The sequence below is a fragment of the Pelodiscus sinensis genome, chromosome 30, assembly GCF_052426305.1.
Source record: "Pelodiscus sinensis isolate ZL-2025 chromosome 30, ASM5242630v1, whole genome shotgun sequence".
Lineage (NCBI taxonomy): Eukaryota > Metazoa > Chordata > Testudines > Trionychidae > Pelodiscus > Pelodiscus sinensis.
Window position 1 is genome coordinate 8,782,420 of NC_143081.1, and position 25,454 is coordinate 8,807,873.

Sequence of the window (25,454 nt, forward strand, 5' to 3'; positions counted from 1 at the left end):
TAAAAGCCAAACCCTCCCATCCGGTGTCCCTGGCCCGCCAGCGGGTTCCCAGCGGCGCTGACTTTGGCTACTTCGGAAGAAATAAAACTGGTTCCGAGGAGGTGGCCCAGTCATTGTGCTCTGCACACGTGGGTTCGACTCCTACTCTTATCGCAGGTTTGTAGTCCTGTTTCCCCTAGATCTGCTGTCAGTCAGGGGAAGCCCCCTCTTTATTGCTCCCTCCTACACACAAATCTCTTCAAATTGCGTTGCTGTGAAAGCTAAACCGAGTCTCCTCCTTGCGCTCACGAATGTGACCCCAAATTCTCTTTCCAACCTCAAGCAGAAACCTCAAGAAGGAGATTCCATGTGGCAAAGCTACAAACGTTTCTGAGACTGACCCTGTCCCGTCTGGCCGCTGTCAGGGTCTCTCTGTGGGCAGGTCTATGCTACAGTGAATACTGATCCCTGATCCTGCAGATCTTCAGGGCTACCTCTACGCTGGCACCCTTTTCTGGAAATGCTTTAACGGAACTGTTTTCCGTTACAAGTATTTCCAGAAAAAGTGCATCTACATTGGCAGGATGCTTTTCCAGAAAAGCACTTTTTCCGGAAAAGCGTCCATGGCGAATCTAGACACTCTTGTCCGCAAAAAAAGCCCGGATTGTCATTTTCGCGATTGGGACTTTTTTGAGGAAAACACTCCTGTGCTATCTATACTGGCCCTTTTCTGGAACAGTTTTCTGGAAAAAGGACTTTTGCCAGAATGAGAGCAGCATAATATTTCTGGAAAAGCAGCTTATTTCTTAGAGTAGATTGTCAGTGCTTTTCTGGAAATTCAAGGGGCCAGTGTAGACAGCTGGCAAGTTATTCTGGAAAAGGCTGATTTTCTGGAATAAGTGGCCAGTGTAGACACAGCCCAGGTGTTCTAGCCGATGTAGTATAGACTCGCGAGATCCCACTCTGGGCACAGCCTTTGTTATCTGTGTGGAGGAGTGACCCTCAAGTCATTTCCATGTGTCCCCTAACATTGCAAGAGCAGGTGCTTAGGGCTTCTCTGAGAGGAGTGACAAGAGAAGCTGGAGAGACTTCCAATACCTTCAGAAGCAGCCCATTGAGAGCACCTGGATGGGTAAATTCGGATTTCTCTTCGAGTAGGTGTGGAAGTGCTGAGGGAAATGGGGAGTGTCTCTACTTTGGGCTGAAGGCTTTGTCTTGGGCAATAAAGTAGAACAGTAAGGAAAAAAACTTTCAGGGAGGGTGCCATGGCTTAGCTGGTTAAAGTGCCTGTCTAGTAAACAGGAGATCCTGGGTTCAACTCCCAGTGGTGCTTTGTAGTCTTTGCTGCCAGAATTTAAATCCCGCTCCGGACAGAAGAGGCCTCCATCGGCGATGCCCTCTCAGGGCTAGAGCGATCTGCAACTTAATAAACTGGTATTTAGCTCCAATCAGTGCAAGTCCTGGGGGCATCAACACCGCCCCATGTCTATGTAGAAACAACCTCCCTTCTGAGCCAGGTCTCCGCTGCGCTCTGTGCCACTGTTGGTCCGTCTGGCGTAGCAGTAGAGGGCGCTGTCTCCAGCTGTCAGCGAGCGGAGCTGCAGCGAGAGCTGGAACCTGGCGGTGTCTGCAGAGATGGTGACTCGACCCTGGAGAGACGGGCAGTAGCTTGTCTCCCAGCCGAACGGATACATCGCTCCAGCCCCTTCCCGGGTTTATTGTCTGCCGCCCCTAGATCCGAGAGAGAGACGCGGTTCAATCTGGAAGGTTCTAAAGGGGGCTCTCTATCTACACTGCTCTGTCGCTGGGTTTCTCAGTTATTGGTCCTTTGAGCTCCAATGAGCACAGGGCTCTGCACTTAGTCAGGACCCCTCCATAATGAGCCGACTTCAGCAAACTCTAGTAAATAAGCAGACAGGGGCGGGCTAACGCTCCTCAGCCCATGGCTCTGTCTGTGCGCTGTGCGGGTGCTCGCACTGCCGCGTTCGGCTCTACAGGGCGCATGTGGAGCATGTTTGGGCTCCCTTCGTCTCTCACTCTCTCACACCCCAGGTAGGCGGGATCTGAGGCGGATCCAGAATCAGCGGTAAAGGTGCCCTGTTACCCCATCCGCCTCTGGTCTTTTCTGTTCTTTTCTCACTCGGAATATCGGTCCCTAAGATGAGGGGTTTGGAATCGCACCTTCCATCTGCGCCTTCTGCCCCATGCCCTGGACAGGCTGGGGAGTACAAAGAATGAAGCAGAGATGGCCAAAAACCTGCCTTGAAGCTCACCTGAGCGTGTCTGGGCGGAAGGTGCTGCCGCTGTAAGCGCAGCTGGTTTCTGTGGTGTAGCGGTTATCACGTTTGCCTAACACGCAAAAGGTCCTTGGTTCGAAACCAGGCAGAAACAATTTAGTTTTCCCTTCCCTTCCCACAAGGTTCATTTGTCTCCTAATCCCCACTCAGTACTGGAATAACCCTTAGTTTCTATGCTAGGTCAGGCAATAGTCCTCTGGGGCAATGGGAGAAAGGAAAGAATAAAAGAATGAGACACATGAACTCCCTGCTCTATAAAAGGGGTGGGGAACCTAATGATGGGTGCTCAATCCAGCCCTACTGTTGCCCCATCATGAGGCTGGAGCAAAGAAAATCTACTATGCTGACCCCTCTCCCTCTGCCCTACATGCTGCGGTGTGCAAGAGGAATGTGAGGAGTGTCTTCCTTCTTTGTGGGTCAGCGACCCCCAGCTAAAATAGGTTCCTCACCCCTGCTATAAGACACTAGGCTATGTCTAAACTCAGGGCTTCTTGTGCAAGTATGGCCGTTCTTGAGCAAGAATCTGCACAGAGTCCACACTGTCTGCTCACTCTTGCACAAGAAGATTTACAGTATGGCTGGTAAGAGCCGGCTTCTTGCACAAGAACGATGCTCGTTTTTAACAGGTGTAAGCTCTCTTGCACAGGAGCTGTTGTGCAAGTGGGCAGTGTGGACTCTCGGCAGGGATTTCTTGTGCAAGAAAGCCCTATGGCTAAAATGGCCATCAGAGCTTTCTTGTGCAAGAGAGAATCCACACTGCCATGGATGCTCTTGCACGAAAGCACAGCTCATACATGGCAGTGTGGACATTTTCTTGCACAAGACTGCTTGCCCAAGAACAATTGCACAAGATATTCTTGTGCAAGAAGCTGCCAGTGTAGACATAGTGCTTCAGTTTTAAAGGGCAGGTCGGTGCCCAGAGCAGCAGGTGAATATTTTAGGAACTCTCTGTGTTCTAGGGACACAAGACAAATATTCCCGCAGGTCTCCTGCAGCCAGTGACACTGCTGAGAGTAGAGTGTAATGTGCAGCCGGAGACCAAGAACTGGGCTGAAATGGAGAACTGTGTCCCGCACAGAGCTGGGGTTCAGCAAATTCCTCCATGCTTTCCTGAATGGAGGCCTGTCCCTGACCCCGATCCTGGTAGAAGCCTCGTGGTCCGACCCCATCTGGCCATAGGAGAGGATGGAGGGGGCATCACTCCCTGGCTACATCTACACTCATTTTCCAGAAATGCTTTTAACGGAAAAGTTTTCCGTTATAAGCATTTTCGGAAAAAGCGTGTCTACATTGGCAGGATGCTTTTCTGGAAAAGCACTATTTGCAGAAAAGCGTCCGTGGCCAGTCTAGACGTGCTTTTCCACAAAAAAGCCCCGATCGTCATTTTCGCAATCGGGGCTTTTTTGCGGAAAAGAAATCTCTGCTGTCTACACTGGCCCTTTTCCGGAACAGTTTTCTGGAAAAGGACTTTTGCCTGAATGGGAGCAGCATAGTTTTTCCAGAAAAGCACTGATGATTTTACATTAGATCATCAGTGCTTTTCCGGAAATTCAAGGGGCCAGTGTAGACAGCTGGCAAGTTATTCCGGAAAAGTGGCTTATTTTCCGGAATAAGTGGCCAGTGTAGACACAGCCCCTCTGTAGCGATAATAACAGGGGAGGCAGAATAGGCCACCATTTGGCCGCAGTGATCCTGCCCCAACGTCTCGTCCAGCCGGAAGGAGAATGTCACTGAGCCCCAAGCCCTCACACACTATTTCCAACCCTCCTCAGCTATGTGCCCCTCCCCCCCCATGTCCCCGGCTCCCTGCCCTCAGCCCCTCATACTCTTCAATTCTGCGGCATGCACCCCCATGTTCTCAGCTCCTGCCCTGAGCGCCTCATACCCCTCAGCCTTGTGTCTCTGCATGCACAACACTTAAGTTTCTTATAGCTATCATTGTAACGTGGACCCCTCCACCTAAGAAGTGGAACCCTCCCAAAAGAGCCGGCATCTTTGGTTGAGTCCATATAGTCTCCCCCAAGAGTTTACCAATACATTTGACATAACAGATTTCACAATCCTTATTATCTGTGAATCTGTTAATCTGAATCTGCATAAACAACCAGAAATCCTGTGGCACCTTATAGACTAACTGATTTATTGGAGCACACGCTTTTGTGGGCAAAAGACCCACTTTTGCCCACTTTTCATCTTTTGCCCACGAAAGCTTGTGCTCCAATAAATCAGTTAGTCTATAAGCTGCCACAGGACTTCTCCTTATTAGCTCATTTTCTGTGAGCGTGGCTTTTGGACCTCCCTCTCTCGTCTATCAATTTGGTTTTGGTCATTGTGATTATATTAAAATAAAATGAGTACACTAGTAGGAAACTGTTTTATTTCACTAACTACACATTTTCAGTTTTCATTTTTAAATAATTTTAAACAGTAAAAAAAAAATAGAAAGTGCAAATGTGTAAAAGCCAACCAAAAAAGGGGGCAGCCAAAAAAAGTTTTGCTTCGAGTGGCAAGAAAGCTAGAGCTGGCTCTGGCAAAAACAGGCCCCACAATCGCTATTCCCGTCTCTGCACTGACAGGTCCGACTGGAAACTCTCTGAGTGGGAGATCAATATCAGGGAGCTGTGGCATCAGTGTCTGTAGCTGAGGGGCAGCACCTCAAACCATGGAGCCACTGCTGTAATTGCCAGCTGCTGTGAGGAGGGCTGTGGGACCAGGGCAGGCGTGAGTCTGACCTGGCTCTGCTGCTCCATCCCTGGGCCAGCTGTCCCCAGCCGTTCCCAGGCTATGTCTACACTGGTGGGTTCTTGCACAAGAACACGTCCACACTGCCATGTGCTTTTGAGGAAGAACATCCATGGCAGTGTGGATGCTCACTTGTGCAAGAAAACTCTCGTGGCCATTTTAGCCACAAGAAACCCCTGCCACGTGTCCACACAGCCCTCTTGCACAAGAGCTCTTACACTTGTTAGAACAGAGTGTAGCTCTTGCACCAGAAGCCCTCTCTTCCCACACTTTAATCTATGTCTAAACCTGCGGGTTCTTGCAAAAGAAGAGCCGTTCTTCTGCAGAGTCTCCACACTGCCCACCCACTTTTGCGCAAGAAGATTTACAGTACGGCTTAGTAAGAGGCGAGCTCTTGCACAAGAGCTATGCTCTTTTCTTACAAGTGTAAGCTCTCTTGCACAAGAAGGCAGTGTGGCTGCACAGCAGGGTTTTCTTCACAAGAAAGCCCTATGTCTAAAATAGCTATCAGAGCTTTCTTCTGCAAGAGAGCGTCCACACTGCCATGGGCGTTCTTGTACAAAAGCACATCTTGCACATCACAGTGTGGACATGTTCTGGCACAAGACTTCTTGCACAAGAACCCTTGCGCAAGAAGCCACCACTGTAGACATAACCTCTCTGTTCTAGGGACACCAGACATATATTCCAGTGTAGACACGGCCTTACTGTAAATCTTCTTGTGCAGGAGCGGGTGAGCAGTGTGACGCTCTGCAGAACAGTCGTTCTTGCACAAGAACCCGCCATTGTAGACATAGCCCCAGAGCAGATGAAGATCAAGCACCCAGTCCCATGTTTTCCAGGCTAATGCTTTAGCCCATGCCAGAGCCCACCTCCATAACTTCAGAGGGTCCCTTATCTTGTCTTCCTAAGGCAGGGACCACTTCAATCCTTGGGGCAGGTTTGTTGGATCCCCAGCCTGGAGAGGACCTGAACCCACCACCCTCTGCTTACCAGGAAAATGCCCTGTACTCCCAGCCACTCACCCTTTGGCCTACTTTCAGAGGGTCCTTATAAGCTGTCTGGTCACGCATAGGGTTGCCTCAAGCTCCCAACACTGTGCTCCCCAGGGAAATGGCAAACATCCCAGTCCCCTCCACAGCCCACCCCACCTATCTATCTTCAGAGGGTCCCTTACCCTGCTTTCCAAATGCAGGAGCTAGTCTCTTTCTGGCTATCCTGCCCCTCTCGGGGTGGGTGAGGCATAAACCCAACACCCCTAAACCTGCCCCAGGCAAATGCCCTATTCGCTAACGCACCCCAGAGCCCTCCCTGCCTCCCTAACTTTAGGGTGTCCCCTCCCACACTCTGAACCTCTTGGCCCAAGACCAGAGCCTGCACCCCAACCCCCCTACCCCAGCCTGGTGAAAGTGAATGAGATTGGGGGGGGGAGGAGGATGGAGTTTATGGGATGAGGCCTTGGGGAAGGGATGGATCAGGGACGGGGCCTCAGAGAAGGGGAGAAGGAAGTCGGGCAAGGGTATTTGAGTTTGAGGTAGATCTCACATTGCACTTACATTGAAAATGTCATCTTGTGGTTTAAAAGGTTGGAGAGCTTTCCCCTTTCCTACAGATCATGGGAAGCTAGTTGCATTCCTCAGCCCGCGACAATTAACCATTCAGCTGCCCAGTTGCCACGACTTCAAAGTGACTCATGGACACTGACATTGTCACAGCCAATTCCTGGCCAGTCACAGCCCCTTGGGGACTCAGAACCAATAGAATAGAGCAGGGACAGAAACCGCCTGGGGACATCACTGACCTCCAGTGAGGTGCAGGGACCCCCAGAGCAGCAAAGTCACTAGCGAGCAACCAGCCGGTCGGTCAAAGCGCTGCTGTGTCGAACGTGGCTCCATTCGCCACCTCTGGTGACGGGCTCTAATGACCATTTCTACCCTGTTCTAATCTGCCTTTAGTGGCTGAATGTGGGTGATGTAGCCCAGAAGTTTCCTGTCCCTTCCTGGCTCAGTATCAGCGTCTGTGGGGACATTTTCACACACACTTCAGTGAATCTCGAAAGGAGTCGGTTTAATTTCAGCGAGGCAGAGACTGCTCAGCCCTAGCGATGAAGCCCCTTTGAAAATGGGATCCAGGCTCCCCAGTCACTTAGATGCTCATTATAATGACACCTGAACTGAGCTGTTACAGACGCTGACAGGACAGGGACCTGGCTGTTCCTTTCCAAGCGCAGCAGGAGGTTTGTTTCCAGACCGGGCAAGCTCAGCCAACCAAGCTGAGATTGTCAAACCTGTTAAAGGGAAGTGGATGAGAATTTTGTGCACTGAGGCAGTTCTGACAAACTCAGCCACACATCGTGTTCCTGGAATCCGTGTGTTATTTCTTGAAAGCCAGCGCAGACGTTGCGCGCGACAGAGGGATTTGCTTTAGGGCTCAAAGTTTCTCCCCTCTCTGGGATTTTGCCTTTGAGACTAGAAGTTTGCATCTGCTGATGTCATCTAGAACTAGAGCAAACACCAACTTTCCTCACCGGTGATGTTCCCCGTGGGACTGGCACCTGGGGAGGCGGCCCCTGCCCGCAGCAGGCTATACAGCGCACCGAGAAGATTTTCCACAATTGGCGCAGGGCTGAGGCGTGGGGCGCGTAACCGGACAGGGCGAAGGAGCCTCGGTCGCTGCTCTGGGCTCTGAAGTTCCATTGACCGGGCCGGGGCGCAGTGGAACGCGCCGGGCAGAGCAGACGGACGGAGGAACCTGCCTCTGGCCCTGAGACGCTGCGTGCGGACGTGGGAGCCGGGATCCCGTTGCTGCCTGACCTGCCTTGGAGGTAAATCAGCCGTTTCCTCCCGGCTCCCTGGCGCTCCAGGGCTGTGAAGCAACGTGGGTTTGGTAGGACACTAGTGGGGAGGGGGATGTTCATGGGGCACAGGGCGTTGGCCTCTAGCAACCCTCCCACACAAAAGGAGAGGATTTCAGATCAGCCAAGAGCTTTCAGCTCACAACTTTCCTTGCTCCCATCACCCTGGTATCTGCGCACCGCACTCTCTGGAACGTGTCTCTCCTCTTCCGGCCCTGTGTATTGCGGGGGGTCTGGCGCACACAGGCACTGATCTCTGGAGGTGTTTAGGCAGCTAATGCTGTAGTATCCCACACTGCCACCAAGCCCATTCTGAGGCTGTGCCAGAGCCTTTCTAATGGGCCCAGCGAGTCCCAGAGAGAGCTTGGGGCAAAGCCAGGATGGGAATCATTGAGTCACAGAACACTAGAACTGGAAGGGACCTCAAGAGGTCATCGAATCCAGTCCCCTGCGCTTGCGACATGGCCCAGTACTGTCTAGACCATCCCTGATAGATGTGTATGTAACCTGCTCTTAAAGATTTCCAAATAAAGAGATTCCACAACCTCCCTAGGCAATTTATTCCAGTGATTAACCTCCCTGACAGTTTAAGCCCATTGCACCTCTGCCATTTCTAAGTTTCCTGTTACTGTTTCTTCCTCCTTACTGAGCAGTGGGCCTTCCCTGTCCTTGGTCTTCTTCTTGCTTCTCATATATTTATAGAAAGTTTTCTTGTTTCCCTTTACGTCTGCAGCTAGTTTGAGCTCATGTTGTGCCTTTGTCTTTCTAATCTTGCCCCTGCATACCTGTATTGTTTGCTCATATTCATCCTTTGATTGTCCTACTTTCCACTTTTCATATGACTCCTTTTTGATTTTTAGATTATGCAAGATCTCCTGGTTACGCCAAGGCGGTCTTTTGCCACACTTTCTATCTTTCCTGTACAGTTGAATAGCTTGCTTTTGGGCCCTTAATAATGTCCATTTCAAAACTGCCAACTCTCTTCAGTTGTTTTTCACCTCAGTCTTGCTTCCCATGGGACCTTCCCTACCAGTTCTCTGAACTTACCAAAAGCTGCTCTCCTGAAATTCATTGTCCCTATTTTGGTGTTTTCTCTTCTACCATTCCTGAGATTCACAAACTCTATGATTTCATGATCACTTTTACCAAAGCCACTTTCAAATCCTCAACCAGTTCCTCCCTTTTTGATAAACTCAAATCTAGAGCAGCTTCCCCAGTAGCTTTTCCAACCTTCTGAAATAAAAAGTTGTCTTCATGTAGCACACAAACGTATTGGCCAGTCTGTGCCCTCCTGTGTTATTTCCCAGCTGATATCCTGCGCCCAAGGCAGCCCTGCAAACAGTGGGCCCACTTTCCACTCCCCTCCCTGTGGCACAGTGAGAGTCCTTCCCTGCCTGACGGCCCTCGCAGGGCCATGAAGAGGGGGCGGGATGATGCAGGGAGCACAGAGCTGGGAATCGCTGCTGTCTCAGGCCAGGGAGGAGATGTTGGCTGGGGCCAGCCTGGCGGAAATGGCCTTTTCCTGCAATCTCATGGGCTAATCTTTGATTTTATGTCTTTTCCCCATTTGTAACCAGTTTAATTGTTCACTGTTGTGGGGAACCCAGCTGGGTTAGGGGAGGGGTAGGTCAGTGCCAGCACGGGGCTGTTGTATCTCCTACAAAAGCGGAGATACAACAGTCCCTTGCAACACCGAGGGGGGGGGGGCAAGACATCAGGGGGCCAGGTGCAGGGACGGTGGCTGCTCTAGCCCAGGGCTGGGTCCATCCAGAGCCACAGCTGGAAGGAGGAGGCAACTTGAGCCCCTCGATCATTTTGGTTGTCCTCCTCTGGCCTCTATCCAATGCCCCCGCACCCTAGAACAGAGGGGCAGGAGCACATGGAGCTGCCGTTTCCCGCCTACTTCACGGAGGGGTTTTACCCCTCCCCGTCCCATTGGCATCTGAGCCAGTTTGTGAGCCTGAGAGATTCTTGGGGGTTTAAATTTTGAGACACTTGCATCCGCCCCTCCCCCCAGACGTGTGCCGGACAAAGGGCAAAGCGATGTGGTGCCATGTTCCCACCACCAGGCAGGGCCTGTGGACCCACAAGGCAGACCCGAGACGGAGTTCACAGTGCAACAGGGCGGGATGGGATGTGTGAGCGCTCACTGCCCGACTGCCCCACGTCCATGTTTCAGAGCCAGGCCCTGCAGCCCGATGGGAGGGGCAAGAGAGGTTGGCTGAGAGGTCAAACACTCAGTGACCAGAGATATTCTAGCCCCTGACCCACTCAGCCTCCCCCCTTACCCGTCCCAAAGGGGACCAAAGGGGTGGGATGCAGACCCTGACTCACAGCCCCCTGAATGGAACATGACGTCTAACAGGTGTGTGACTGAGGTGTGCACTGTGGGTGTTTCTGGGCCTGCGAAGGAGAAGAAGGAGTTGGAAGGGGGTTGGGAATGGGGGGATGGGGCGATTCCCTTCTCTGCCCTCCATGCCCCACTCGGCTGCTGTGCCAGGGCCGGAAGAGGGAGGCAATGAAGACAAGTCTCCCTGTGACCTAGTGGGGGTACTTGCTGGGCTGTGGTGACCCCTGCTGTCTGGAGCAAGACCCAGCAGGGAAAACCTCACTAGGCAGAGGTAAGGCCAAACTTGTTAAACCAGTGGCCAGACACCCCCCATGGAGAGGAACAAAGGAAGGTGAATGCGGCCCTGGCTGGGGGGCAGGGCGGGAAGTGGGTTAGTTGGTTGGTGGCTGTCTGTGAGGATGGATGAGACAGCCTAGGGAGAGGAGCTGGAGTTTAGGGGCCCAGTCTCCCCCATCTCAAGGGGGCCTGAGGCATCCTAGCCCAGTTCCTGTAACCAGATTACATCTGTGCTGCGCTGTGCTGGAGGAGCAATAAACCACCCTCAATTCCACTGGCTGGTACAGTCTGTTTGTGCCATTTCGGGGTGCAGGAGACGGGGAACCCCCAACGTGCCGTCACACTCCCATATTGCAATGAATGTTAGTTATTGCTCACAGTGACCCTGTTTCTGTCTCACAGACACACCCCATGGCAAGCCAGGGACAAGGAAATCAAACGTCCCTCACAGAATTTATCCTCCTGGGATTCGGGGACCTTCCTGGCCTGCAGGTTCCTCTCTTCTTACTCTTCCTCATGATCTACCTGGTGACCATGGCTGGGAACAGCCTAATCATTGTGCTGTTTGTGGCCGATCAGCACCTCCACACCCCCATGTACTTCTTCCTGTGCAACTTGTCCTGCTTGGAGATCTGCTACAGCTCCACCCTCCTGCCCCGGCTCCTGGCTGGGCTCCTGGCTGGGGACTGGACAATTTCTGTCACTGGGTGTCTCACACAATATTATTTCTTCGGTGGTCTGGCAGCCTCAGAATGCCTCCTCCTATCAGTGATGTCCTACGACCGGTTGTGACGGCGCGTTGGGGGTTCCCCGTCTCCTGCACCCCGAAATGGCACAAACAGACTGCACCAGCCAGTGGAATTGAGGGTGGTTTATTGCTCCTCCAGCACAGCGCAGCACAGATGTAGTCTGGTCACAGGAACTGGGCTAGGATGCCTCAGGCCCCCTTGAGATGGGGGAGACTGGGCCCCTAAACTCCAGCCCCTTCTCCTAGGCTCTCCTCCATGCCCTCCGACAGCCAGCAACCAACTCCCTCACTTCCAGCCCTGCCCCCCAGCCAAGGCAGCATTCCACCTTCCTTTGTTCCTCTCCATGGGGGGTGTCTGGCCACTGGTTTGCATAGTGACTCATCCTGTTTTGCTGGGTCGTGGTACCCACGGCAGCCAGTGGGGGATCCCCCAGAGCCAGCAGCATAGAAACCAGCCAGGTACCCCCACTACGTCACACCGGTATCTAGCCATATGCAACCCGCTGCACTACACAGCCCGGATGAGTAGCAGGTCTTGCCTCCAGCTTGCCGGGGGGTCATGGATAGGTGGATTCCTTGCTTGTAGTATAACCACAGTGCCATTGTCCCAGTTAACCTTCTGTGGCCCTAATGGTATCAACCATTTCTTTTGTGACCTTATTCCCCTTGTAAAACTCTCCTGCAATCATCCTCTGCTGATGGACACGTTGGCGTTCTCAGCTTGCTTGGTTTTCGCACTTGTCCCCTTCCTGCTCACCTTGGCGTCTTACATCTGCATCATCAGCACCATCCTCAGAATCCGCTCCTCCACCGGGAGGCAAAAGGCCTTTTCCACCTGCTCCTCCCACCTCATCGTGGTGAGTGTTTACTATGGAACTATCCTGATTGCCTACATGTTCCCGACCACGGACAGCCTGAGTGACTTCAAGAAAGTTCTCTCGGTCTCTTACACCGTCCTGACTCCCCTGGTCAATCCACTCATCTACGCCCTGAGAAACAGGGAGGTCCAGGAGGCCCCGTGCAAAGCTTGCAGGCAATTAAGTGTTCCAAGATTTTGTCCCATTGGGTTGCTTAGGTGACAATGGAATAGCTGTAGCGTGGGTGGGGTTGGGGCCAGAATCAAAGCCTACCAAATAGTAGCTTCCATTTCCACTCGCTTCTCTGACCTGCTTGCCCTGAGCTTGCACAGTCACAGGCCTGGGAGCAACGGGAGTGCAGGGACCTTTTCAAAACCGTTGCCCCATGATATTTAGGACTAGTGGCCGATGGCCCCAGGGACGTACCAATGGGCTACATTTTGCTACACAAAATAAGAAGAGCTGGGTAGATTGAGCCCAGAGAGAGGTGCAGGGGTCGGTCGCATGGGCCGGCTCTGCACCACGAGGCAACCCAGCAGGGTGCCCTTGACTGGCCCAAGAAGACAGTTACCGGGGTGGCCAACCCTTTCCAGACAAAGAGCCACAAGAGCAGTGGAGACAGCGTGAAGTGCTGGGACAAAGTTATGGAGAAAAAAAAAATCGCCACGCTGGGGGAAAGTAGTGGATGGTACATGTGTCCCAGGGCAGGCACGGCTTCTCTCTCTCTCTCTCTCTCTCTCTCTCTCTCTTTTGTTAACAACTTTTCCCCTGGCCTTTTTTTTCGGGGGGGGGGGGAAGGGGAGCTCAATGACTGCCCTGGCTCTTCATACTGTCACCACTGCTAATGTACCTCACAAAAAATGCACTGGGAAGGGTTGAGAGGTGAAAGCTCGGGGAGAGAATCTGGATGCATGAGGAAGTAGAGAAGAGGATGCTGGCTCAGGGGGCCCCAGGCTGGACAGTGCTGGGGTCAGGGGGAGGGCTGGGTTTGTGTGCAAGCCACAGGCTGATAGCTGTGAGGGTGCAGGAGTTTGGGCTGGGGTGCATGAGGGGCTCAGGGCAGGGAGGCTGGGACACAGATTTGCAGTGTGTGGATGGTGCAGGAGTGTTGTGGCAGAAGACTGAGGATGTGGGGGTGCAGGAGTCTGGGGATGTAAGAAGCTCATGACAGGGTGTTCCAGTGTATGATAGGCTCAGGTTTGGGGTGAAGAGGGGTGGAGGAGCATTATGATGCTGCAGCCAGATGGAGGCTTGGCCCCAATTGGGGGCTTGTTGACCAGGATTCATTTTTAAATAAAATACTATGTCAAACACAAAATGTTTCAGCATTGTCTTTATTTATGAGATGGGCAGGGAACCTGTTTTGAGTTAGGGGTCACTGACCCACAGAAAAGACAGTAGGGGTCACACAAGTGAAATGCAAAAAACCAACCCCTCCAAACCCCCCAAGCCTCACTAACTGTGCTGGTGGGGATAGGGGACAGGGTCCTAGGGCAGGGTGCTGGGGCAGGGTACTCGTGGGGGTGTCTGGTCAAGAGGGGGGGGGGACAGAGACAGCAGGGGCCAGTACCTGGGGACCCTGGGTCTCAGGAAGCATACTGGCTGCTCTTCCCTTCCCCTTCCCCTCCATCAGATATTCCCCCCCCCACTCTAACTCAATCCCCCTTCCCTTCCCCAGAGCCAGGCACTCCCCCCCAATCCAATCCCCCTTCCCTTTCCCAGAATCAGGCACACACCCCCATTCAATCCCCATTCCCTTCCCCAGAGCCAGTCCTTATCCCAACTCCCCAAAGCCAGACACCTACGCCCTTTATACCAAGCCGCCCCTGTGACGGCGCGTTGGGGGTTCCCCGTCTCCTGCACCCCGAAATGGCACAAACAGACTGCACCAGCCAGTGGAATTGAGGGTGGTTTATTGCTCCTCCAGCACAGCGCAGCACAGATATAATCTGGTCACAGGAACTGGGCTAGGATGCCTCAGGCCCCCTTGAGATGGGGGAGACTGGGCCCCTAAACTCCAGCCCCTTCTCCTAGGCTCTCCTCCATGCCCTCCGACAGCCAGCAACCAACTCACCAACTTCCAGCCCTGCCCCCCAGCCAAGGCAGCATTCCACCTTCCTTTGTTCCTCTCCATGGGGGGTGTCTGGCCACTGGTTTGCATAGTGACTCATCCTGTTTTGCTGGGTCGTGGTACCCACGGCAGCCAGTGGGGGTTCCCCCAGAGCCAGCAGCATAGAAACCAGCCAGGTACCCCCACTACGTCACAGTTCTCCCCCCTCCGAGAGCGAACTGAGCAGGGTCACTCCGCTCGTGACCTAGGGAAGTTCGGGTCCTCTGCGTGGGAACCCGCCCTGGGGACATGGGTGCTCCCCTTGACTCGGGCCGGCCGTGGCGAGGCCCCACATGAATTGGCTTCCCTCTGTCCACTCGCCGCCCCGCTCCAGGGCGACTGGCACAGGCCTGTCCTCGGGGGTCACACCCACCCTTCCACTGGCCTTGATCTCTGGCCAGGGTCTCTCGGGCTGGGGCCATGAGCCCAGCGAGCCTTCTCTGGACAGCCAGGGCGGCTTCCACCCCCGATGCTCCATCCAGGGAGGACTTCCCCTCCCATAACTCTCTCAGCAAGCCCAGAGGGTCCTCTATCTGGGGTAGAGACCCCCAAGCCGCTTTCCTACTGTCATGGGCCTTCCCGCCCCTCTGGCAGGAGTCACAGGACCGGCAGTACCGCTGCACGGCTGTAAAGATTCCCGGCCAATAGAAGTGCTGGAGCAGCTTCAGCCGGGTGCTCCGGATCCCCCGGTGGCCCCCAACGGGGGAATCGTGGGCCAAACACAGCAGCTTGAGGCGATACTTTCGGGGGACGACCAGCTGCCGCTGGACCCCCCATGCCCTCACCTTCCTGGAGGGAAGCCACTCACGGAACAGGAGCCCACGCTCCCGCAGGAATCTCTCCTGGCCACCTCTCCCCCGGGGCTGAGCTGCATGGAGGCCAGCCTGGTCCCTCAGCCTCTGCAAGGAGGGGTCTGCCTGCACCTCAGCCTGGAATTCAGCTGCTGAGGCAGGGATCGGGACCTGTCCCCCACCTCTGCCTAGGTCCGGAGTCCCAGCCTGGCTGGACCCCGTGTCCACTGGGATGAGACCCTGAGGATGCTGCCAGGAGTCCTTCCCTGGACCCACGTTGTCAGCCCCCCGCTGGCTCTGGCTCCAGGTAGTGACTAGAGCCCGCTGGGATTCATGGGGCCACTCCTCTAGGTCATTCCCCATCAGCAACTCGGTGGGCAAGTGCGGGTGCACCCCCACTTCCTTGAGGCCTTCCTTTGCCCCCCATTTCAGATGCACCCGGGCTACAGGCACCTTAAACGGGGACCCATCTATGCCCTTCAGGGTCAGCTGCGCGTGGGGTAGCATACGCTCCGGGGCCACTATGTCGGATCGGGCCAGAGTCACCTCCGCCCCCGTGTCCCAGAAGCCCGTCACCTTCCTACCATCCACCTCCAGGGGTACGAGGCACTCGCTCCGCAGGGGCCGTCCTGCCCCCACCCGGTACACGGAGAAATCCGCCTCCTGAGAATCAGACCTCCCAGGGGAGGTGCACTGAGCATCCTTCCCCTCTCTCTGAGCTGAGGTTTGCCTGCCAGCCCCTGCCTCTGGGGCAGCCTGCCCTTCCTCCCGCCCCAGCCAGTTAACCCTGGAAAGTCCCCGGTCCTGGGACCTGGTGCACTGAGCCCTCTTGTGGCCTTTTTGCCCACAGCGATGGCAAGTTAGGCTTTGGGCTGTCTCTGTCCAGGCCCTGGCTGGTTCTCTGGGGCGCAGACGACCTGTTCCTTGGTCTCGCCCCATAGTTGACTCCCTCCGTCGCTCAGCCGAGATCCGGTCTCTGCGCGGTTCCCTCTCTCTCCGGGACTCCCGTTCACACCCGGACCGGCTCTCCGTGAACTCATCCGCCAGTCTCCCGGCCTCCTGGGGGTTCTCTGGTCTCCGGTCCTTGAGCCACAGCCTCAGTTTGGGTGGGCACGCTTCATAGAACTGCTCCATCATGACCAGCTTGAGCAGCTCCTCTGCGGTCTGGGCTCCGACTCCAGACACCCACTTGCGGCAGTATTGCGCCAGGCGGGAGGCCAGGTCCACATAGGTCTCCCGTGGCCCTTTCTGTACCCCCCGGAACTTCTTCCTGTACATCTCGGGGGTCAGCCCGAACTTGTGCAGCAGGGCCTCCTTGACTCGTTTGTAATCCCCTGGCTGTAGGTCCTCCAGCTGGCTGAGCACTCCGGCCGCCTCCTGGTTCAGTGCGGGGATGAGCTCCTGCAGCCAGTCAGCTGGGGGGACCCGTTGCAGTCCACAGGCCCTCTCAAAGGCACTGAGGAACCCGTCTATGTCACCCATGTCCTTCAGTTGGGCCACCACGAGCCTCTCCAAGCGTCTGGCAGTCCTGGGACCCTGGGGCCCATCCGCACTTGGCGCAGCCGGTGCCCCGCAGGTTCTCCGCTCTGCCATGGCCAGCTCATGCTGCCACTGCCTCTCTCGATCTTGGCGCTCCCTCTCTCGGTCCTGGCGGTCCTTCTCTCGGTCCTCTACTTCCAATTCCCTGATCCGCAGCTGGATCTCCAGCCGCCGCAGCTCCGCTGGGCTGGCCCCTGCCCTAGATGGGCTACGGCTTGCAGGCCTCCCGGGAGACGCTGTCTCATCTCTCCGTTGGGTTCCAGCGCTCCTCCCCCTCTCTGAGTCTGACACACTCTCAGGGGGGGTCTGGCTGCTTCCCCTGGGGACAAGATCCTGGCCCTGTGGCTGGTCATTATCTTCCAGCTGGGCAATCAGCTGGGCCTTGGTTGCTTTCTGCACAGGCAAGCCCCTCTCTCTGCACTGCCCCACCAGCTCTGCCTTCAAGAGTCGGGCGTAGGCCATCTGCCCGCTGGGCCCCTCGGTGCAGACTCACCAGTCTAGTGCTGCAGCGCCCCACGATTCCCCGGAACCGCTTCGCTCTGTCTCCAGCACGCCTGGCTCCAGGGCTCTTGCTTCTACTGCGCCTTGTCGCTTGCCGCTGGAAGCTCCATCCACGGGGTGCAGTGCATCCCACTTCTGACACCAGTGTGACGGCGCGTTGGGGGTTCCCCGTCTCCTGCACCCCGAAATGACACAAACAGACTGCACCAGCCAGTGGAATTGAGGGTGGTTTATTGCTCCTCCAGCACAGCGCAGCACAGATGTAATCTGGTCACAGGAACTGGGCTAGGATGCCTCAGGCCCCCTTGAGATGGGGGAGACTGGGCCCCTAAACTCCAGCCCCTTCTCCTAGGCTCTCCTCCATGCCCTCCGACAGCCAGCAACCAACTCACCAACTTCCAGCCCTGCCCCCCAGCCAAGGCAGCATTCCACCTTCCTTTGTTCCTCTCCATGGGGGGTGTCTGGCCACTGGTTTGCATAGTGACTCATCCTGTTTTGCTGGGTCGTGGTACCCACGGCAGCCAGTGGGGGTTCCCCCAGAGCCAGCAGCATAGAAACCAGCCAGGTACCCCCACTACGTCACACCCGGATTTGATTCTCACTGGTCCCTTGTTGTAGGGCAGGAGTGGGGAATCTAAGGGGGCTCCAGCTGGCCCTAGGGCCCTGCCCCACGATGGGTACAAAAATCTACCAGACTGCACCCCAAGGCGGTAGTGTGCGGAGGAGTCTTTTTCCTTCTCAGTCAGGAGCCACATCACGGAGGATTTGATATTTTTTTCTGTTTCTCACTTGTCTGCAGCCCCTCTCCCTCCCCCCCCACAGATTTTTTTGTGGGTCAGCTGTCCCCGACCCCAAGAAAGGTTCCGCGCTTCTCTTGTAGCGGCCTTTGCTCTTCTCTGTTCAACTTTCCTTCTGGCCCTCTGGGAAACAGCAGAGATCTGCGCGCCGAGCAATTGTTAGTTCAGAGCTGATCACACAGACACAGGGCGCTGGAACCCGATAACTTTATTTCTGGGCCTGGCGCGGGATTCCTGTGGAAGTGCTGCCCCCTCGCGGCGCAGGGGAGCGATTCTGCCGCTGGAGTTTTTGTATCAGCCTGTCCGGATTCCACTCGCTGTGTCTCTCGCACAGTAATAGCGGGCGGTGTCCTCGGGCTTCAGGCCGGTCATTTGCAGGTGCAGGAGGCTGCTGGGGTCATCTCTGGACACGGTGAATCGCCCTTTTACCGAGTCGCTGTAGTATGTGGTGGAGCTGTAAATATAGGCGAGCCACTCCAGCCCCTTCCCGGGAGCCTGCCGGACCCAGTGCATCTCGTAGCTGCTGAGGGTGAAGCCGGAGGCTTTGCAGGAGAGGCGCAGAGAGTCTCCGGGCTTCTTCACATCCCCTCCGGACTCCACCAGGCTGATCTGGGAGCGGGCACCTGGGGACACAGACAAGATATTAATATTGGTCGCCACGCGAGAGGAATTTAACTCTCCTCCGCCGTTACTCAGAGGAAGAAGATACCTTCCCAAGCCGCTACGGCGAAACACAGAAGGAGCAAAAATTTCATGTTTCCCGGCGCTGGCGGGCAAAGTTCTCCGGGTTGTCCCTGCGGGTGCAGCCTGGGCAGAGCGAGGGGCAGATTTAAACAGGACGCTGACTCCCTCATTTGCATAACGCGCTGCTCATAAGAGCCCCGCCCTGGTACTGCCAGTGATGGGCTTGACTCGCCCTGGGGCCCCGCCTGAGTGTCTGTGCAGCGCCGGGCACAGGGCGCTGGGATCCTCCGAGCACTTTCGGCGCCCGGAGGAATGAACCCTGCAGTGACTATTGTTAGGTCCTATGGTCTGGCTCCCAAAGCCCTTTGGGGAGAGCATCGATCCCTGTGCGGGCAGGGGGCTCTTCTCTGGGCTAGTCGGTCCCTTTGGAGCAACAGCGCCACCTGCTGATAAACACGCGGCACTTTCACTCCAGGAGATTTTACTAGATGGGGGAGCGATTCCCGTGGCTTGTGCTCCTGCCTCTGACCTGGCCGGGGCAGGGAGCCAAAGAGCCGTGGGGTCTCCCGGGACTGCGCTGCGCTTGCTAGAGAGCCCCGCAACTCTGCCCGTGGGCTCTGGAGCCTTCTTCCCTTCAGGGTGCACTGGGCATGCAGGATTCAGCCCTGCCACTCCCAGCTTGGGCTGCAGCATTCATGGCTTGGGAAGTGGGAGGGGGCAGGGACTGGCCCGTCAGCATCATATTTGTGCTGGCGATTCAGGAAGTCAGCACAGACCAGGGCTTCATTCTGGGGTGGTGCTGGAACTTCCGGGGGCACTGCGGGTTACGGCTACAGCCTGGAGAGGTGCTGGAAAATCAGGAGGTTTCACCGGGTTCCAACATTTCAGCCTGGGGGGCGCTGGAAATTCAGCATGGAAGGGGCTGCCAGGGATCAACATTTCAGCCCCGCAGCAGGTGCCGGGATTTGGGGCTTCAGCACCGCCCCCCCCTTGAGGAACCGTCTTTAGGGCGCCCATAGGGAGGGGTGACACAAACCTCTGACTCACCCCCGCACCCTGACCCCTCTATCACACACAAGCTGCCTCGTCTCTTACTGGCTGCCTGTTGTTCTGCCTCGGCACCCTGCCTGAGGGCGCCCCCTGCTGGCACCGCCTGCCGCATTCACCTGAATGTATCCCCCCCCCCCCGATAATAAATGTCCTGTAAACTGGGTGACCACCCGCCCCGTTTTTAACGCGACAGTCCTGTAGTTAAGTCCCCTGAAGATGTCTTGACGGGCGAATTGTCCAGTATTTGCAGCTCGTGGGCTCCCCCTGCTGGTCAGCTGGTGTCTCCTGCTCGTGGCTGGCAGGTGAGTGCGATTATTGCAGGAATATGTCAGGGTATGTCTACACTACCCCGCTAGTTCGAACTAGCGGGGTAGTGTAGACATACCCTCACTGAAGCCGGTAGTGTTTTTAGGATGGAAACTGAGAGACTAGATCTGAGACCCCCTGGCAGGATTTGAGAGACCCCCCTGGCCGGAGGCTGACACAATGGAACGGGGCTCTTGGCTTTAGCTACCGCCCAGCCTGACTGCTCGAGTTTTAATTCTGTCCTCTCTGGAAGCGACTAAACCGAAGCGGGCAGGGTCCTTCCCGCTCTCCCCGCCCCCCGCCCACTGAAACCTGGAACCGCGGTGGGAGTGTCGCTGGGGCTCATGTTCAGCAAGGCTGTCAGCTGCGGGGAGAGGGGCGTGGGGACTGGGAAGTATGGGGGCTTTGGGCTGCAGGTGGGGTCAGGGTGTGGGGATTGGAGGAGGGGTGGGGCTGTGGGGTATGGAGGCGGGCCTGGGGTGGGGGCTGGAGGAGGGGGTGGAGCTGTGGGGGTATGGGATATGCGGTGGGGTAAGGGCTGGAGGAGAGGGGGGGCTCTGGTTTGTGTACGAGCAGCCGCAGGGTTAGTGTCACTGTCTTAGCGGGCGGTGTCCTCGGGCTTCAGGCCGGTCATTTGCAGGTGCAGAAGTTTGTTAGAATTTTCTCTGGAGATGGTGAGTTGTCCTTGAACAGCCGGGGAATACCACTGGCTCGATCCAGCTTCGTTAGTCGCAGCCACCCACTCCAGCCTCTTCCCGGGAGCCTGCCGGACCCAATCCATCCAGTTGCTGCTGAAGGTGAAGCCGGAGGCTTTGCAGGAGAGGCGCAGAGAGTCTCCGGGTTTCTTCACATCCCCTCCGGACTCCACCAGCTGCACCTGGGAGCGGGCACCTGGGAACACAGACCGGTTACAAATCACTCCCACGTCAGAGCCAACAGTGTGATGTCGTCTCGGTCCCTGACTGCAGGTATGGAGCTAACTCCGCACCCGCACCCTGCCCAGCAGTGCCCGGCTCCAGACAGAGCTACCCCTGGCGGGCTGGGACACCTCTTCTCACTCCCTGTGGTGTCCCCCTTCACTGCAGCGAGAGCAGCGGCTGGAGGGAGGCGCGCGGGGCTCTGCTGCGGGTTGGTGCCTCCGTGGGACATTTCCACGGGCCGTGGCGCTCACAGCTGGTGTCACACGCGCGGCCAGCGAGCTGATTTGCCGGGCGGTTTGGCCTCCTCTCCCATCCCAGCCCCTGGGCCGCAGGTCGGTGCGGCTCTGAGCCGGCGCAGGGATGTTCGCTTGGGAACTGGGAGATGGGTCACTGAGCGGGAGGGAGGCGCAGGCGCATGCGCGGAATTTCTGCTCCGCCCTCTGCGCGGACACTGCAGGTTCCAGGCTCCTGTGACTCCACGTGGCGATTGGATCCCGGGTCTGTGACCCCGTGTGAGGGCGCGTTGGGGGTCCCCCGTCTCCTGCACCCCGAAATGGCACAAACAGACTGCACCAGCCGGTGGAATAGAGGAAGTTTATTGCCTCTCCAGGATACAGCACAGCACAGATGTAATCTGGTCACAGAGCTGGGCTAGGATGCCTCAGGCCCCCTTGAGTTGGGGGATACTGGGCCCCTAAACTCCAGCCTCTTTCCCTAGGCTGTCTCCTCCATGCTCCCAGACAGTAACTAACTAAAATCCCTTCCAGCCCTGCCCCCCCCCCCCCCCCCCCCAGCCAGGGCAGCATCCACCTTCCTTTGTTCCTCTCCATGGGGGGTGTCTGGCCACTGGTTCAACAAGTTTGTCCTTACCTCTGCCTAGTGAGGTTTTCCCTGCTGGGTCTTGCTCCAGACAGCAGGGGTCACCACAGCCCAGCAAGTACCCCCACTACGTCACACCCCGCTCCCAGCCGAACCCGCCTGGCAGCTTCCCCTCCCACAAGGGAGCCCCGGGTCGCTCCGCCACTCGGTCCCTGGGGGCTCAGAAAGTCCCTTCCTGCCTGTCTCCTGTGCCCAGGCCCAGTGCCAGGTGTCGGGGGAGCAAACCGGGCAGTTGTCAGTGGCCTGTGAGATTTAAACGAGACCGAGGTTCCCAGCCCCTGCCATGACCCTCCTATCCATCCATCCTCATCCACACCCAGCCAGCCAGCCAACCAATCAGCCTTTCCTATTAAAAGGAGGCGCAGAGAGATTGTATTAACAGACTTAAACCCGCCTAGTCTGCTTAAATTAGTAAGAGAAGCCTAAAATACACCAAGTCCCCACTCTCTGTACAGTGGCCACATGCGCTGCCTCTCCCTCGCATGCCGGTGGCTGGGTTTTTGCAGTGGGATGTAGCGCTGTGCGGTTGTAATATTTATTTGCAGCACAATAATACGTGGCGCTGTCTGCAGTGCTCAGAGCGCTCAGCACGAGATAATCCTCATTTCTGGACGTGTCCCGGGACACGAGTAATCGGTTTGGGAATGACGGAGAGGTTCGTGTTAACCGCTCCATTAATGCGTCCCATCCATTCCAGCTGGCGCTGCCCTGTCCCACGACTCAGCACTGCACCATCTCTGTGCATCTAGAGCGGAGAGAACACATGCACCAGTGGCAGACACGATGTTCTACACTCTGGGTCCTAAAGGCGCCCCCCAGTGTGGTATCTGAGGCGCCGCCTCCGTTCGCCTCATAGTAAGGCCAGCCCTGCTCTGCCGCCAGCGTGGGCCAGACGCAGGAAGTTCTGCAGCTCTGGTTTTTGCATTGCCAGCTAAAGGGTTAGTGTCACTGTGATGTCTCTGGCACAGTAATAACGGGCGGTGTCCTCGGGCTTCAGGCCGGTCATTTGCAGGTGCAGCAGGTTGTTGGGGTTGTCCCTGGAGATGGTGAATCGGCCTTTGACTGAGTCAGCGTAGTAGGTTGGGGCGCTTTTAATGTGGGCAACCCACTCCAGCCCCTTCGCGGGAGCCTGCCGAACCCAGTTCATGTTGTAGCTGCTGAAGGTGAAGCCGGAGGCTTTGCAGGAGAGGCGCAGAGAGTCTCCGGGCTTCTTCACATCCCCTCCGGACTCCACCAGCTGCACCTGGGACCGGGCACCTGGGAACAAGGACAAGTTAGAAATTATATTAACAGCAAACACTAAATCCCCCTCCTGTGCGATGGAATCCGGATGGGCGATACCTTCCAAAGCTGCTAGAATGGTAACCAAATGGAGCCAAAGTCCCATTGTCCTGGGCGCTGGCCGGGGAAGTTCTCAGGGGACTGGCTGGTCACTGCCCAGACCCAGGAGTCTGCTGATTCTCTGTCTAGGTTCAGCCCGGGCAGAGTCAGACAGAGGCAGGTATAAATTAGACTTTCCCACCTCCATTTGCATAGCCCCTCCCTTATGAGAGAAGCCTGCTCCTTCCCTGAGTGTGGGGACTTGTATTTCGGGACTGAGACACAGACCGAGGCAAAGGAACAGAATCAAACTGTCCTAAATGTTGTGCTGATGATAATTCCGCCCTAGGATAAATTAGATTTAATGGGGAGCGTCCAGTGGAGAGTCATGGGGATGGCGTGACAGAACCGGAGAAGGAAGATGATTCTCTAGCCTAGTGGTTAGGACACCAGCGAGAGAGGCTCAAATTCCCGTCTTCTTTCCTTATTACACCAATTTCAGCCGGAAAGACTGAAACACTCCCACTCCGCCTGTCCCACGGCTCAGTGCTCAGCTCCCGCTCTCCTGAGGGGCAGGAGACCCTCTGCTCAAACCTTCCCCTTTATCCCGCAGAGGGGGCTGGATCTCTGATCCCCACCTTCCGCTTTCGGGGGCTTACTTGCTGGGCTGGAAGTTGTGAGGGAGGCGCCCCCACATTCGGCGCCTTTCGCCCTTCCGTGTGTCGTCAGGTGCAAGTCTCCCAAGAAAAGCCTAGGGCAGGGTAGGGGCCCGATTCCGGAGCGGGAGTCACGTTCCTGCGGAGATACCCTGCGGAGAGAAGCGCCGATCTCAATGAGCGAGTTCGGGCCCATCTGGCCTTTCCTGCTGGCTCGCTCCCACGGCTCCCTGCCACTGCGCTGCCTTCGTGGAGCAATTCGGAAGTGCCGCTCCGCCTGATGTTGCCGGTGCCGTCGGGAACTCATGGCCGCTAACGTGAGGCCCTTTGTGAACCCGGCCCGGAGCGATGCCCAGATATTGTAGAGGAGAGTTAGGGGCTTGCTTGTGGGATCTGCAAAGGACAGAGCTCTGAGCGGGCATCTTCGAGCTGTATCCGCAGGGCAATTCTGAGGCGGGCTTGGAGGTGACCTCCCAGGTGTTACGGAGAGTTCGGTGCCAAGAAGGGCAATTGGGATTCGCAGCCCTCTCTTGTAGATAGCTGCTTGGGCTGGTATTTAGTAACCGCCCCGAGCCCCTTGTGCTGAAGGAGTGAGTGGTGCGTTCCACAGCTTGTACCTAGTGGTTAGAGCACTTGCCTAGGACAGGGTAAAGCCAGGCTCACCGGGGCAGGAATTTGAGCCCACATGTTCCACTGCTGAAGGAATTTGTGTTGCAGACACCGCGATTCTTCAGCCCTAATGAGTATTAATTTATTCATATACAGCTTCAAGAAGGTACTTTGAAAGACCCGTCCTCCACATTCCCCATAGTCTGGTGCTGCAGGCATTTGCCCAGGGCAGCTTTGTGGCTGTGACAGGTGATTGTCACAGGAGTCTAATTCATCCTTTGGAAAGTGACTTATAAGAAGGGGAGAGGGGAGGGAAACACTCTCCCATGAGGTTGCAGTGAGTCAGGAACCTAAGACCTTTCGGGGGAAAGGAGCAAAGGTCTGTATACACAGGGGAATACTCTCTGGAGCGTCGGAAGGATCGAGAGCCCTGGGTTCTCTCAGTGAGGTGTGTGACGGGCTGTAGCTCTGGTTCGTGTCACCGAGCGCAGTAATACGTGGCGGTGTCATCGGCTCGCAGGCTGCCCAGCTGCAGTCAGGCCGTGCTGAAGGAGGTGTCCTTGGTGATGGTGACTCGGCCCTGGAAGGCCGGAGCATAGCCCGTGCTACGCTGTAGGGACTGACCGTCCTACCCATTCCAGGCCTTGCCCGGGAGCCTGCCGTGCCTAGGCACTGGATGTAATGTGTAGCCGGAGGTTTTACATGTCACCTTCACAAACTCTCCGGGCTTCTTGGTTTCTGCCCCAGTCTGGGTCAGCTGGACCTGGGAGCAGGCACCTGTGCAAAGATAATAAAAATTCCGTTAAATCCATTCTACTGCACCTCTTCCCAAACTTATGCAAGTGCTTGTCTTGCCCCGTCTCTGATCTGCCTTTTTGTAGGAACGAATTTGTCCCCGCCATATTCCTGTGCAGTAGGGAAGTGCAGATACATCCTTTTTTCAGAGGGGAATGTGAGGCATAAACTGGGCTGGATTTTTTTTCAGAGCTGTGTACGGGATTCCTAATACCGAGTAATGAAACCAGGGCAGCAAAATACTCAACTTGGCTTTAAAATTCAACCCTGTTCGATGTGCCCAGAGCTGGGATTTAGAATCCAGAGTTCCTGACCCACCTCCTGCGTCTTCACCTTCAAACCATCTTTGTTCACCAGACCAGCTGTGCCCAGCAGACACCCGCATCCACCCCCT

The 25,454-nt window shown here is 55.9% G+C and overlaps 1 protein-coding gene and 2 non-coding genes across 3 annotated transcripts; all 3 read left to right on the plus strand.

Moving 5' to 3' along the window:
- Positions 1-1,238: 1,238 nt before the first annotated feature.
- Positions 1,239-1,312, plus strand: TRNAT-AGU (transfer RNA threonine (anticodon AGU)). The gene has a single exon. It is a non-coding gene; the product is annotated as a tRNA-Thr (tRNA).
- A 985-nt stretch (positions 1,313-2,297) lies between these two features.
- Positions 2,298-2,370, plus strand: TRNAV-AAC (transfer RNA valine (anticodon AAC)). The gene has a single exon. It is a non-coding gene; the product is annotated as a tRNA-Val (tRNA).
- An 8,539-nt stretch (positions 2,371-10,909) lies between these two features.
- Positions 10,910-12,325, plus strand: LOC149521145 (olfactory receptor 10A7-like). Its single transcript, XM_089774355.1, has 2 exons — positions 10,910-11,279; positions 11,724-12,325. The coding sequence occupies exons 1-2, from the start codon at positions 10,910-10,912 to the stop codon at positions 12,323-12,325; spliced, it is 972 nt and encodes a 323-aa protein (XP_089630481.1).
- Positions 12,326-25,454: the final 13,129 nt, after the last annotated feature.

Bases quoted from the DNA above. Each gene is read 5' to 3' on its own strand.
- LOC149521145 (XM_089774355.1), top strand. From the start codon at position 10,910: ATGGCAAGCCAGGGACAAGGAAATCAAACGTCCCTCACAGAATTTATC. The intron at 11,280-11,723 runs ACCGGTTGTGAC...CCACTACGTCAC, and splicing joins CCTATCAGTGATGTCCTACG to ACCGGTATCTAGCCATATGC.